At 45.2% G+C, this 15,767-nt stretch overlaps 1 protein-coding gene across 1 annotated transcript in view; it reads right to left on the bottom strand.

Annotated features, from left to right (window-relative positions):
• Positions 1–14,687, bottom strand: part of LOC119660452 (synaptic vesicle glycoprotein 2C-like) — a 55,822-nt gene extending 41,135 nt beyond the window's left edge. The window contains exon 1 of the mRNA XM_038069011.1: positions 14,419–14,687. Coding sequence (XP_037924939.1) covers positions 14,419–14,488 — 70 coding nt within the window. The 5' untranslated portion in view covers positions 14,489–14,687. The remainder of the gene's footprint in view (positions 1–14,418) is intronic.
• Between the last annotated feature and the right edge of the window lie 1,080 nt (positions 14,688–15,767).

The raw sequence follows: 15,767 nt of genomic DNA, 5'->3' as shown, positions 1-15,767 counted from the left end.
CTCGCTCGCTAGAAGATCTATAGGGATCATTCCTGCGATAACACACACTGCCTCCGTCGACGCCGTCCTAAATGCGCTGCACACCCTTAGCGCAATTGGCCGGTATGCCGAACATATCTTCCTCCGGTTGACAGCGTGGTTCAACGCTCCCGCCCAGACAGGGGCCGCGTATAGCAGGATCGACCTCACCACTCCCGCGATGAGTAGCCTGCGACTATACTTCGGCCTTCCCACGTTAGGCATCATCCTTGCAAGGGATGAGCTGACATTTGCTGCCTTCTCTCGCGCATAATCCAAGTGTCCCTTGAAACTCAGCTTGGCATCGATCATCACCCCCAGGTATTTGACAACCGATTTTGAGACGACCTCACGATTACCAACCTGGATGGTAACCGTGTTGTTCTTCCTACGGCTGGTAATGAGGACCGCCTCCGTCTTTTCGTCTGCCAGGTCCAGCTTGGCCATTCGTAACCATGACTTGATGGTATGAATGGTTTCATTTGCATAAAGCTCCACGTCCTCGGGATGCTTTGCAATTGCAACTACCGCCAAGTCGTCCGCAAAACCAATCAGCGTTGTCTCCTCCGGCACGCGAAGGTCAAGCACTCCGTCGTACATTATGTTCCACAGCAGCGGTCCCAATACAGAACCTTGAGGCACACTTGCTGTCACAATGTACTCCTTCGGCCCGTCGTCCGTCTCGTACCAGAGAAGTCTGTCCGAAAAGTAACTCTCGATGAGCCGAGCCAAGTAGCTAGGAACACCCAGTTTGGCCAAAGCGCCCTTAATCCAGCCCCAGTTGGCTGAGTTAAAAGCATTTTTGACGTCCAGCGTCACCAGAGCACAGCTTTAGCCCATGGCCATTGCATTTCGAGCCAATTCCACGACCTTTGCTACTGCATCGACCGTAGAACGGGCTCGCCGAAACCCATATTGCCGCTCTGAAAGAGCGCCCGCAAGCTCGATGAACGGGAGCAGCCTGTTGTATATCACCCTCTCCAACATCTTCCCCATGGTGTCTAAGGGACAAATAGAGCGATATGAAGAGGGCACGCCGGGTGGTTTTCGGCGCTTCGGTAGCAACACCAGCTTCTGCCTATTCCACTGGGCAGGAAACACTCCTTCCGCCATGCACGATTCGAATGTGCTTGCGAACCACCTTAGTCTGCCCTTGACCGCCACCTTCAGAGCCCTGTTCGGAATTCCGTCCAATCCCGGAGCCTTGCTGTCCCCAATACGTCTGCAGATTTCCCAAAGTTCCTCTTCGGTAACATCAGGGATCGAGGGGGTTCTCTTTCGTCCTGCTCCTGCTGCGGGAAAAGTGTTGCAATTATTTGCAACAAGAGCCGTGGGCATGTCACCTGAGGTAATTTTCGCCCGCGGATCTTCTTCATTACAACTTGGTAGGCTGTACCCCACGGATTCGTATTAGCCTCCATGCAGAGCTTCTGGTAGCATTCCCGCTTGCTTCTCCGAATGGCCTTCTTAAGGTTGCTTCGCAGATCCCTGTATTCCTCCTCACGCTCCTGGTGCTCCGGCCTTCCCCTTGTCCTGTGGGAAAGTCTCCTCGCTCGGAGACAAGAAGATCTCAGGGCAGCGATCTCCGTGTTCCACCAGTAGTTTGGCCTCTTGCCGTGGTGCAAACGTCGCCGTGGCATCGTAGCATCGCATGCTTCGATTACACGCTGAGATAGCTGTGTGACCCTTTCCACCGCTGTTCCATCCGGATCATGGGCTCCCTCCAATGCGGCCAGGAATGTCTCCTCGTTGAAAGCTTCGATAGACCAGCCAACCGCCTTAGCCTTTCCACCTCCAGAGCGTCGTTGACTGCTTCCCCGGTTCCCAATGCGGAGGAAGATGGCCTGGTGGTCACTGTGGGTGTAGTGCTCACTCACTTGCCAAGCCATCTCCCTCACCAGTGAAGTGCTAACAAATGTCAGGTAAACGATCGAACCCGACCCTCTTCCTCAAAAGGTGGGCACTCATCCAACGTTGGCCAGCACGATGTCCAGCTCCGCAAATGACTCCAACAGAATTTGACCTCTGGTGTTCGTCGATCGGCTTCCCCACTCCAGGGCCCATGCATTGAAATCGCCCGCAATGATTTTAGGGCTGCGGTCTCTAGCATCCAACACCAGACTGTCTAACATCTCCTCATATTGTGCTAAGGTTGCGCTAGGAGGAGCGTAGCAGCTGTAAATATGGACACCGTTGACCTTCGTCCTTATAAAACCGGCTGGTGGGGGGAGGGGCCATGACTTCCTGAATGGCCTGTGTTCCGCACGCCCAGATTGCAGCGTTGCCAGACGCATCCACCGCCCAAGTCGCAGCGCCGTAGTTTCTGTACGGTTCGCAAATAACCGCTACATCAACTTTCGACTCTCGAATGGTTTGCGAGAGCAGGTCCTGAGCTGCCTCACAGTGATTGAGATTGATTTCTATCAATCTCATTTGCCTATGCGGTTCAGCTCCCTCCTATATACCGGACATCTGCTGCTTCCCGCAATATGCCGGCTGTCCACGCCCTCTTTCCCACTACATAACATTCACCGTGAATCTCCGGTGCAATCTTTGATGAGGTGGCCTTCTTCCCCACACTTCCTGCAGCTCCTCGACCTATCATGCTGGCTAGTGCATGCCGCCGCAAATTGGCCGAAATCGAGGCATCTGAAGCATCTCTTTAGAGAGAATTGCTCCCTGAGCCTGCACACGACCCAACCTACTCTTACCTTGCCCGCGGTAATTAACTTAGTAGCTGATTCCGCCGGCAAACTAATAATAGCGGTCTGTGTGCCACCATATGCCTTCTTCAACCTTTTTATGGCACTCTGGTCTATATCGTCAAGGTTGAACTGCTGCTTTAGCGCAGCACAGATGTCCTCCCGTGAGGTGACTTCATCTAGGTCCTTGCATTCAACCACTATCTCCTGTTTCCGAGCTCTTACCTCAGCTTCCTCTCCAAGTACACTTTCCACCTTCCCGCGGAAGTTATCGGCCGATTTGTCGGCGGATTTACTTAACTCCAGCATCAGATCCCCTCTCTGTGTTCGCCTGATACGGCTCACACTATCCCCCAAATCCTTCAATTCCGGGTCTGACTTCACCTTTTGGAGGATGTCGGCATAGGACATATTTTCCTTCTTGGAAATAATTATTATTTCCGAGCGGAGCTTCTTTTTGTCCTTTTTCCTCTTGTTGCTCACCTTAGTCCATTGTTCGGGCCTCCGGGCGTTGGTTTCTTCCACTTTTGTAGGTGTTGTGACTGCAATCGGGAGATTACCGACTTTCGTGGGTACTCTCGCCGGCTCCGCCTTCTTTGGTGAAGAGGCTTTTTTCTTCTTCGGGACTTGCTGTGGTCCAAGAGGCTCACTGGTACCGTCTCCAGCCCGTTTTCCTGTCTTCCCGCCTGCTTTATTACGAGGAGGCGTCACTTGCGTTTCCCTTGTGACCTTGCCAACTGACGCTTGGGAATTCTTTTCTTCGAGTGTCTTGATATAAGACAATTTAATGCCTTTTATCAAGGCTCGAATATTTTGGTGGATATTCCGCCTCTCCTTGATGAACTCGCACTGTTCATTTAGTCGTTCCCCGAGTGTAACGAACGCCATTCCGGTATGTTCCCGTTTTCTTTCGCGCCTTGCGCAACAAGGAATAATTTCGACAAAGGGACTATTCGTATTTCTTTCAGAGTCCCGCGACGAATCTCGACTACCAAAAGGAACCATTGTTCTCGGTGGCGATCTCCCAAGCTTCGAACTCCTCCTAAAGGGATCCGGTGTGGAACTAATTTCCACTCCACCATTATCTCTTGTAGCATTAGATGCCACAGTAGCCAAGTTTCCCACTACTGAGGCACTGCGGTCGTTGGATATTGACGGCCGGGAGCCCGCTTGCTCACTCCCAAAAACCGCGGGCACTGGGTTTCCGAAGCCCTGCACCGTAAAAAAACTACTTTTCTCCTCTTCCATATTTGGTTTAATTTCTGGGTGTCCTTCCCATAACCAATTTAGATCCACGGGTGGGCGTTTACTTCCCACCTACCCGGCCTGCGCATAAGCATGCCCATACATGCACATCTCCGGATGCGTGCATGTGTCATGGGCATACACATTCGCCGAGCATTCCCTTATCCGCACGAAGGGACGCGCTTGATGGGAGATTTGGCAACTCCGCACAGGGTGCTGTAATATATAATTTAAGCTTTTCTTGCTGTAGTTAGTAGTTCTGAAATGGTGTATCTTTCATTGTTAACGGTCCGCTAAAATGCGTTTTAGCTCCTTCCAGGACTTTCCGAGACACTTGCACTCCTCCGCCACTTTTCTGCGTCATGCGCTTCCAGGACAACCCACTCGTTGGTCATTTTGAATTAGTGGATTTTATCGCATGGCGTGGCCAGCAATATTGATTTCCCTTAATATGTAATCTAATGCTACCTTCGTTTTTTATTCAACTCTTCCACGGGTAAGTGATCTGTGCAAGTTCTTAGTCCGAAATTTTTGAGACCAGCGTACCTCGATAATACATCACCGATAAATATTGATGAAGAGTTGGAGCCTTTGAGTAACAGTGGTGGTCAATTTCCATGGACTACTCCCAAATAATAACACAGAAAGAACATTAGCAGCGAATACTCTCAACTTGATCTTGGTATTGAGATAACTTCATTTCCAGAGTTTAGATAAAGCAGTGAAAGCGGATCTATCTGTTAATGCGTTGCGCGATGTCAGGTTCGATGTAATAGTTTCGGCAGGAAACATGTTTCCGGGATACGCTTACAAATAAATTGCTCAACACCTTCGATGCTCTAGCCATGAATACAGATTGGGAGATTGGGATAATCCGTCATACTAAGAGCCTTGGTTTTGTTGATGTTTATCTTCAGCACGACCCTACTTGCCTCTCTTTTCAAATGCAGGCTATCTGCCCAAAGTGCACAACAAGGTGAAAGAGCGAATAGATGTCAAGAGCGAACAAATGTCATCGTCCATTGAAGACCTCTAGTTCTTCCAAACAGGACAGCATGACGAACGCCCGCCCACAATAAGAAGAAAAAATATCGGTGAAAAGAAATAACCCTTTCCTGACAGACTTTATTTATTATTATATACCAGTGTCTTCCGCCCTGTTGCTCTCTTTGGTGCTTAGTGCTGGTCGGCTATAAAAGACAGTGAATGGCACCTCGCGACAGTGGAGACGAAAATGTTGCGTTTGACTAGTGGCGTGACACTTCTTGATCGTATCAGAAATTAGAATAATCGTGATCGATATAGGATTCCACCGATCGTGGAAAAATTGCAAGAGAGGCGCCTCGACACGGTAGTCGTTCACATGCAATTCTACTGCTATGCTAGTTCTTCTGAACAACAGGACTAAGCCTAAGTGAATTGCCAAAAAAAGGCCGTCTAAGTTAAGGTTTCAAAATATGATTACGGCGTTATCATAATGAAGCAACGCATTCCGCTTCACATCACTGTACTGGGTAGAAGTGTATCTATTAGATTTTTAGTCCAGTGGGACACACAGGTTAGAAGGTGCAAACCTTTTCAATTGTACTCCCTCAACCAGTAAAATACCCAATTTGACACCAGTTCTTTATAAAAAAAACGTCGGCAACCTCTGCAGTTGTGTTCAATCAGCAGAGATCTGGAGTAAAATTTTGATTCTCCACAAAGAGTACGATAGGGTGGATAACCGAAGAACCTCACGGGTATAGTGGCGTCATATATCCACCCTGCCGGGTCTGGTCTACTTTTCAGAATATCCTGTCAGTACCATGGAACAAACAAATAAAGGTTAAGCTGCCGTGCCGAGGACTGAGTGATAATAGTGCTCACTTCTCCTCCAGGGTACTAAGAAATAGGAGAGGAGGGCACGAAATTTTTTAGACCGGCGGATAATAGAACCTTGAGCCTTAGCTAAAATTTATGAAATTTTGCTAGACTACCGTCAAATTAATAATAGAGAAATAACCGGAGCTATGACTGCGCATTGGCTCGGCCTTTGCTTACTCTGGACAAAAAAAAACATGTTTGAATGAATATTTCCCATGTTCGGTTGGCTCAGAATAAGCGTAACAAACAAACGTTTTGGCGACGAATAATTACTGAACATGAAGCTTGGATGCACCCTTATTTTCTAAAAATAAAAGGATACCCAGGGTGAACTGCAATGGAGGCATAGTCCAGGCGAAAGTCCTGGAGTTGCTTTAATCCATTACTTCGAAAAAGGATAGCGGTTACAAAAGTATGGATCATTGTTGAATAAAGTAGCCTTATTTAAACAAATGCGTTTGGCTACCTCCGTACTATTTACTCCTTATACATCACATTTACCGCCAAACGGCTTTTTTGGTTACTAAGTTAAAAGTACTCTTGGAGGCCAGAGGTTATCATAGAATGAGTGAAACCGTCACTCGAAAGTACTCTCGGAGGCCAGAGGTTATTATCGAATAAATGAAACCAACCCCCCCCCCCCCCCCGCCCTGAAAAAGAAAACGTCCATGTAAACCACTTTTCCACTCTTGCTTTGAATCCGAAGTTAATGTTTAAACCGCCTCCCACAAATCGACAACCAGTCAAACTGGTCTGTTCCAGAATGCAACTTTTCCATCAAGATTTACTGGCTTTTTTTCACCAATTAACTTCGTCAAACCCAAATCAGTCGTAATGTCTATTAAGCCGAGTAAAAACAAAAAGTCGACCGGGCTTCATAAAATCCCAACCGTTGCCCTAAAAACATGCTCTGCATCTATTAGCTCTTTTCAGTCCCCTGTTATTAATCCCTGAGAGCCCGTTGACTGCATTTTTCTCCGTGAAGATACTCTCGTTCCTGATGGCTACAGGCCTATCTCCATTCTCTCAACTTTTTCCAAAATGTTCCAGCTCATCACATGGCATCACACTCAACACCTAGATTTCCAGCTCTCCAACGAACAAGTTATTCGGTTCGGCCTGGTAGTGCTTAAAACCGATATCTTCATTTGGGTTTAGACTAGGATACCTATAATAGCCTGTCTCATTGACGCAAGAAAGACTTTCGACTTCATATGGCAACATGCATTAGTCTATAAGCTCAATAAGGTCATAAATTTTCATTTACACCCTTGCAAGTTAATATTTACCTTTCTAGACGGTCGACACTCCCAAGTAAAAATTCATCAGCAGCTCTTTTCTTGCTATACCAGCCATGCTGGCAACTCACATCCCCTCACATTCTTTTCACAACCATTGTTGTTCACACTAGACACCCTAAACCTGTTCCTAGCTGTAACCCCATCATGGTCCTCTAATTTGTCGATAACCCCTTAGTTTACACTACCCCGAAGAGCATGGAATACGGGCAAGCGTCTCTAAATTCATATTAAGACAAGCTTTAGATATACTTTACCAGGTGGAAACCAATCCTCAATTCTTAAAAGTGTCAAAGGATTGTCTTTCGGTAGTTCACTCACTAATTCGCTTCGCATTGCTAACGTTAAATTGATAGACTATCTAGACTCGCGATAATCTCCATCTTACCCAACATCTCGCATGTTAGCGAAGTATGAAATAGTGTCAACAGTGCCTTAAAATCCCTATATCCTATCTTCAGTCAGTTCAATATACCCACTCCAGAAAGGGTTTTCTGTTACAAACTATTAATTAGACCTTTGCTAGCTTTCGGGGTCATCTTCTGGACAGATGACTTCCCTAGAAATATGGAGAGGCTTCGCCTCATCCCAAGGCAAATCTTTCGATTTGAGATTCTCTACAATACTCGCCGAGCACTAGGTAATGCCATCATGGCTAGATATGCAATCAAATTTCTAGAAATTGTGACTCACATCACAACCCACTATTTGCCGGGTGTCTGGCTATTGAACCCGGCAAGGAAATCAGAATCAATTCCCACAAACCTCATTCCTTATGACAATGATAATTGTCAGTTTGACAGGGAAGGTTGAGTAGGTCTCTACAATGATCACCACTCCTCTTCTTCTTTTTCTTCAGCCTTTGTCCCGTTCACAAGCGGGGTCGGCTCGAATGATCACCACTCCTAACAGTCATAAAAATTAGAAGCTAGAAGCTAAGGAATTTGTTTGGTGTTCTATAATACTACATATTTTCACCCAGCAAATCATCGATATTACGGTGATATCCTAAGCGGGGATGATGAGAACCAAACGATACCATATTTTCCGAACACAGTCGCATTGATTTCATAGCGAGCATGCCACCAAATCCAGCCATTCTATTTCAAAATCCGCCAAGCTTTGACTGGGCAATGTACAAACTTGTACTTTATGCCCAAGCCGTGATGCCTGAAAGGCGCATCAAATGCATTGCTGGAACTGAAAATGCATTCCAGATATTTAGCTGCATTCACAGTTTGTTAAGGGTCGTTGAACGCGGGTGTGACCATACAACCACAACCAAGCATAGGATAGGATGGACGATGGTCGGAAGACCATTCTAAGTGGACGAATACGGGAGAGGGACCTCAAAAACCCAAAAAGATGGCGAAATTGACCGTAAAATTTCGCCCGTAAATATTGAAACTCCATCGAAGTGCGCCATCGACACGTCTGTGCTAGCCAGGTTCAGGAATATGGGGGCGCTTTGAACACTTCGATCCCTCACATGTGCTTGGATTCGCACCAGTTCCTGAAAAATATCTCAAAGAGGGGCATTTGGTTGAGCCTACCAAATGTTCAACACGCGAGCTGACTCTGAAAAGTCAAACTAAAAAAATGACGGCTCGACGGCGCCTGTAAACTTCAGACCCAGTGCCACGACCGAAAGGGAAAATGTTCGACGTATCGCATTTAGCCCACGATAAGGCGCACCAGGATGGGGGGGGGGGGGGTTAGTATTACGCCTTGGGACTACCAACTAAACACCTTTCCATAATCAGAGATTTAGTTTAGCTAGTTTAAGGGACCTCTTAACATCCGAACCTAGTAGCTCCTTGAATGCTTCACAGAACGTACCTTTATCTGTTTTCCTCGGGCCTAATTCGATCACCCTTCATTTCCCGAATGGAAGACACCTCCGCTCCGATATCTTCGGGCCTGATCCTATAACGGACGGATCAGCGGTCGCTCAGGGCAACACAATCTACTAATACTGGTTCAATGCACACTACCTGACCAGGGTCCAGCGAGGTCTAGCTTCTGATACACGTGAAACTACCACCTTGATTGAGCTAGGCTCACATCGCCCCATTGGTGTCGACAAGGAGTTGTTGATGGTTTAGATGACTCGGGGTGTGTCCTACCTGTATCGTTCATTAGCAGTCGGCTCTTCACTGGTAAACTCTATCGAGGCTACTACCTACCAAACAGATATAATGCCAGCCAAGGGTTCAGAACTATTTGCTCGACACCTTGGGGACACAACTTCTCTGAACGTAAGTGACTCGTTGAGCATTGCTGGCGACCTCTGAGGTATCCCAGAGTCGTTCATCCTAGAAACATGTGGCGCTGAACAGTTGAGGGGAAATCTAAGTTGTGGGTAAGTATATCCTGACTCACATGCTCCACCAAATTCAAGGATCACTGACATCAAGATGCATATCTTGCAACTGTATTTCCTATGGTAGAGCAGGGTGTTTCATAGAAGTCGCGAAGATGCTGAGAACTATTGTCACCTTCTTGGATAAGTAACCTTTTCTATGGATGTAAGTATACTGTTAAGGGAGTTTCTGTTATTTTAATCTTCGACTGGATAGTAAGAGGTGAGGATGCAATGAGCTTCTGTTGCTTTTGTAAATTAGGGAGTCGATTCTATCGGAAGCATATTATCTAAATGGAACATTGTATCGTTGACGTTACGCTTACTGACCACGGGTAATTTAAGATGTTAAGGGGGTCATCCCGTGTGTCGGGTTGGAGTATTCGATTTTTTTTTGGCATGAATTGTATCTATATAAAGTGGAGAATATGTGGGCAAAGGGATTTTCCGATATTCCGAGTCGTTCAGAAATGCAAAGAAGAATCACAAAGGCATTGGTGGAAAAGGGGCTGGAAAACTTACTGATGAGGTTATTAACGACCTTACTACATTTTTTGGGCTAGCTATTGGTCGACATGCAAATTCGATAGAAGGAATGAACCAAGAAATTTGGGCAACTTTCTTCCATAAATGTTCTACAGACGAAAGTCCTCAGCATCAAAATTGTCCAGCAGGCGCGGACAGTTGGTGCAAATGGCGCAAAGCGGAAGGTAAAGGAGAACTGGATAGTTTCCACCACGAGAAGGCACCTTTGACTGAAGAAGCTCGAACAGTCATCAAACCAATCTACGAAGATTTGCCACGAGATGATCTCTTGAACAGATATTTAGGAGCAGAGACCCAGAATAACAATGAGTTAAAGCTTCCGCTCTTAAACACCTTCATTCTGGGGTCAAGGTCGTAGAAATAGCCACTTTTCTGACTGTAATTATTTTCAATGAAGGACTCAATGGCATTCTCAAAATCCTAGTGACAATGGGATGTCAAGTTGGTCACATATGTCAGGTTTATGTCGACCGCCGTAATGAAGCGCGAATTTGGCGGTCCGAACGACAATCGACTGACCTCGCTAAAAGAGCCAGAATTGAAACTAGAGGGCAACAATCGGCCCTACAAGACTTTTTTGAAGAAACGGAGGGTGCTCTCTATGGACCAGGTATAGTAGATTATTGGTGAGTTAAAATTTTACTGTTGATAATCACATTTAAATTTTCAAATGCGTTTTTCTCGAAACTGCATCTTGAAAATCGGCTGCCACCATAGCTCAAAATCTATCCAACCAAATTCTTTGAAATTTTTACGACTTCTTTAATACATATTTCTACGGTCCGCAAACTTTTTTTTTATTCATAAAAAAAGACGTAAAAAAACTCCAAAATCCAAAAAATTAAGTTTAAAAGCCCACCAAAAATTTACCTTTTAATATTTTCTAATTATCAAAGAGTAGTATAGGTCCCAGGGCGAAACATGGATTGGTACCCCCGATGAAGCATAAAACCTGGGAAATGCCTGCTGAACCAACACCAACAGCTCTACTACTAAACCCTATTTCCACCTCCACGTGGTGACCGCTGGGAGCTCTTTCTTAACGAAAAGCTGCAGACGGAGAAGGATGAAGGCGAGTCTCCCGCGCCAAAAAACGGGACAAATTGTACCAACTGGTCCTCCAGGTTGGGGGTTGGGTAGGGCTGACAACCCTACACGGAAAACAACTTGTTACGAAGCCACAACAGGAGCCTCGGACAGGACGGATTTTAAAACGACGGACCCGGCAACGAATACGGAATAACGATTTGTGCATTTTCTCATGGAATGTGCGCTCCCTGTACAGAAATGAAGCTGATGAGCAGCTAGCCGATACCCTGTCCCAATGTAGGGCTGATATAACAGCGTTACAAGAGATGCGATGGACAGGGACCGGTTTCCTTGAGAAGAGCCACTACACCATATATTATAGCGGTCATCCAGTAAACCATATGCTCGGAGTAGGTTTCCTAGTCAGCCAAAAAATTAAACCTGCTGTTATCGGGTTTGAAAACATAAGCGAACGGCTATGCACTCTGCGCTTGCGAGGCAAGTTTAGAAATATAAGCCTCATAAACGTTTACGCCCCTACAGAGGAGACTGCAGAGTCGGAGAAGGATACCTTCTACGAGGCAGTAGAACGAACCCTCGAAGCCTGTCCCAGATATGATATCAAAATCATACTTGGGGATTTTAACAGCCAAGTAGGGAAGGAGCCCGTATTTAGGCGATACGTTGGCTCCCATAGCTTACACGAAAAAACAAATGATAACGGACTACGGATTATTCAATTAGCAGGGTCACACGAAATGGTGGTTGGAAGTACCTAGTTTGCGCGGAAAGCGGTCCACAAACATACATGGGCCTCTCCAGACGGGGCCACTTTCAACCAAATTGACCACGTGTTGATCGAACGCCGCCACCTCTCAGCCTTGATGAATGTCAGAACATATAGGGGGGTCAATATAGACTCGGATCACTATCTCGTTGGCATGGCGCTCCGAGCTCGAATAACAATACCACCTAAAATCCCCTCTGGCAATCAGGTGAGAGTGAACACTGAAGCCATCCACAACACAACCCTCCGCGACACCTATAAGAGGGAAATGGATGCCGCAATAACCGCAGTCAACAGAGAACCTGGAGCTGAAGCATCAACAAATGATCTTCACAATCACCTGAATCGCCTGGTTTGACGATGAATGTAAGCTAGCAACGGAACGGAAGAATGCCGCATACCGGAAGGTAAAGGAGAACTGTACTGTAATGTTGCATTCTCAAAGAACGCGGGCACGCACAGAGACTTATCACGAACTCCGTCGAGCGGGGAAGCGACTTCACAGACGGAAAAAGGAAGCCTGGAGAACCAAAAAGTCAGTGAACTAGAAAAGTACAGGGAGCAACCGCACCAGGCGCGGAAGTTTTACCAACAAGTCAGCAGGAGGAAACCTTATAAATCTCGATGCTCATCCTGCCGAGACAAAGAGGGAAATCTGATTTCCCACAGAATGGGCATATTAGAGCGATGGGTTGAGTACTTTGATGAGCTACTGAACAACCAGAACATCGGCGAGTTGGAGGTCCCGCCAACTGAAGACGACGGACAAATACTGCCGCCACCAAGTTTAGGAGAAACAGTCCGTGCAATTCATCGGCTAAAAAATCATAAGTTGCCAGGAGCCGATGGAATTACATCCGAATTGGTTAAATATGGAGGCGACCAGTTACATCAAGTGGTTCATCAACTTGTGCTCAAGGTATGGGACAGCGAATCAATGCCTGACGATTGGCAACGAGGCATTATCTGTCTCATACATAAAAAGGGAGATATCACACAGTGCAGCAATTATAGAGGTATCACGTTGCTGAGTACCATCTATAAGATATTCTCCACTATCTTGCTAGGCCGGATAGCCCCATACGCCTAGAACATCATTGCCCCATACGAAAGAGGCTTCACTCCAGGCAAAACAGCAACAGATCAGATTTTCTCTCTGCGGCAAGCGATGGAAAAACTGTTGGAATATGGACAACAGTTGCACCATCTGTTCATCGACTTTAAAGCCGTCTATGATAGCATAGCCAGGGTAAAACGGTACACGGCCATGAGAGAATTCGGTATCCCGACGAAATTAATAAGACTGACTAGGCTGACCCTGACCAATGTGCGAGGCTAGATAAAAGCAGCAGGATCACTCTCAAGACCATTCGACATCAACAACGGTCTACGAGAAGGGGATGCGCTAACATGCGTCCTCTTTAACCTGGCCCTGGAGAAATTGATCCGTGATGCTGAGGTGAATGCAAGAGGTACGATCCTCTTCAAGTCCACCCAACTACTGGCCTATGCTGACGATATCGACATCATCGGAAAAACCACCCGAGACGTACAAACTGCCTTCATCCAGATCGAGGAGGCGGCGCGAGATTTTGGGCTGTACATCAATGAAGGCAAAACAAAATATATGGTGGCAATGTCAGCATCGAAGACGAATCAACCAACAACATCAAACCGCACTGGTCAAACACAAACACGAAGAAGAATAAAGATAGGAGAATACAACTTTGAGACCGTTGACAATTTCTCCCATCTGGGGTCGAAAATCACAACCGATAACAGCTACGATGATGAAATCCGCGCACGGTTGTTGTCAGCCAACAGAGCCTATTTCAGCTTACAAAGACTGTTCCGCTCGAAACGTCTCACCATAGGGTCAAAGCTCTTACTGTACAAGACTATGATCTTGCCAGTCCTCATGTATTCCTCGGAAACTTGGGTTTTTAGCAAGAAAAATTACGAACTCTTGGCCGCGTTCGAGAGAAGAATCCTCCGAAGAATTTTCGGCCCCCTACATGAGGATGGACGATTCCGTAGCCTACACAATGATGAAATCTATGAGCGATACCATGACCGTCCGGCTGTGGATAAAATCCGGCTGAATAGGTTACGGTGGGCGGGTCACTTAATCCGTATGGATGAGGATGATCCCACCCGGAAAGTCTATAAGGGCAATGCCTATGGTAGAAATAGAAGACGAGGCAGACCCTGGCTAAGATGGAGCGATGGCATAGGTCAGGATGCCAGACAGCTTTTAGGGATATCGAATTGGAGGACCTCGGCGCAAAACCGGGATATCTGGAGTTCCTTATTAAGGCAGGGCTAGACCGGATACCGGTTGTTGCGCCGTTGATGATAATGATGAGGTTTCAACGAGCTTCTGTTGGTTTTGTAAATTAGAAAGTCGAACATGGATTTTATCGGAAGCATAATACCTAAATTGAACAGGGGTAGCTTAAGATGTTAAAGGTGCACTTACGTCAGATAATATTATTCTGATTTTGATTTACTGTACTGTATTTGATACTGCTGATTGTCTCCAAAAAATTAATAAGTTGTATTCACCTTCTTTATCCTTTTTCTTCTGGTCACTTAAACTAACTTCCACCATATTTTCAGATATCTTTTGCACCATCTTCTTAACTTTTTTTTCTAATTAAATATAACTGATATAAAATTCCTTTTGAAAGATAGTCCGCCAAAGTAAAATGTTCATTGATACTACAATTTATTAGTTTTTTTTTATCGAAAACTATCTCGGATAAAGACTAGAAAATTCAGTAGCGTTTCGGGGTTGATCCAGAGAATTGAATCTACTAGAAGCAATATTCTGCGCGATAATACTGCTACCCGAATTAGGGTGATGTCTTTTTATTAAACGTCCGAAAAGATCTTTGCACATATTTGCTTAGATATCAGACAGATTAATTGCATCTCAAAGTGTCTCACACGAAATTACGCTTAAGTCATTTTCACGCTTCGAATCAGATAATGTAACGGTGATATATTCTCAGGTTAAACCCGAGTGGGGAAGTGTAAATATGTACCAACTAATATTTATGGATGCCTTGTAGTATGGCCACAAAATAGAAAGACTTTTCATAAGAAAATAGTTGTACATAGTACCTGAACATAGATAAATACTAAAATTTAGATAGATTCATCTTAAAAGCAGGAAGTAAAATTAATTTTTTTTTAAGATAAATTTGACCTGAAAAGTAAGTGGAGAATGGTGCAATCAAACCGCATATAACACTATAAGGTATCACCCTATTCCGTATTTAGATAATTTGCATCTATGATACTATCTAAGTTGTATGCAAAATGTTATCACTTATCTGTATCTTTTATCTATGCGCATACATACATATAGTTATAAATTGTCAGCAGCAGCAGTTTCCTGGGACCATTAAATCTAGCGTAATGCTACTTCAATCTGGACGCAAGTCGTTGCCAAATCAAGTCTATAAATCATATCTGATAGAATAACGGAAAATATTGGATTCCACGGCTTAAATTAAGTTCAGGCAATATTTATTCTTCTGTATTGTTTGACTGTTCCACAATGCTCTTTCGTGGATTTCGCAAACTGATTATACTGATTAGTGTGGCCACGATTTTGATCGTGAAATTTGACGTCATTGGATATGAAAAATTTTCCATTGGATTCTATGAGTAATTAGTGAGTTTTCAAAAGCAATATTAGCGCTTAAATCTGGATATTAGTACAGTCATCTATTTTCGTTACTAACTCAGATATTTCAGAAAGTTTTTGCTAATTATGAAATTTCAGTAGCTAATGTCGTCACTTTCATCTAGAAAATGCTTCCACAGCACCAGGAGATACATCATAACTCTCATGGTCAAAATTCTTCCATTTTGCTGAAATATGCTTCAGTTCCCTCTAGTCCTCA

Source organism: Hermetia illucens, chromosome 6, assembly GCF_905115235.1.
Source record: "Hermetia illucens chromosome 6, iHerIll2.2.curated.20191125, whole genome shotgun sequence".
Lineage (NCBI taxonomy): Eukaryota > Metazoa > Arthropoda > Insecta > Diptera > Stratiomyidae > Hermetia > Hermetia illucens.
The sequence above is the reverse complement of the archived record's forward strand: the minus strand, read 5'-3'. Positions and strand labels throughout refer to the sequence as shown.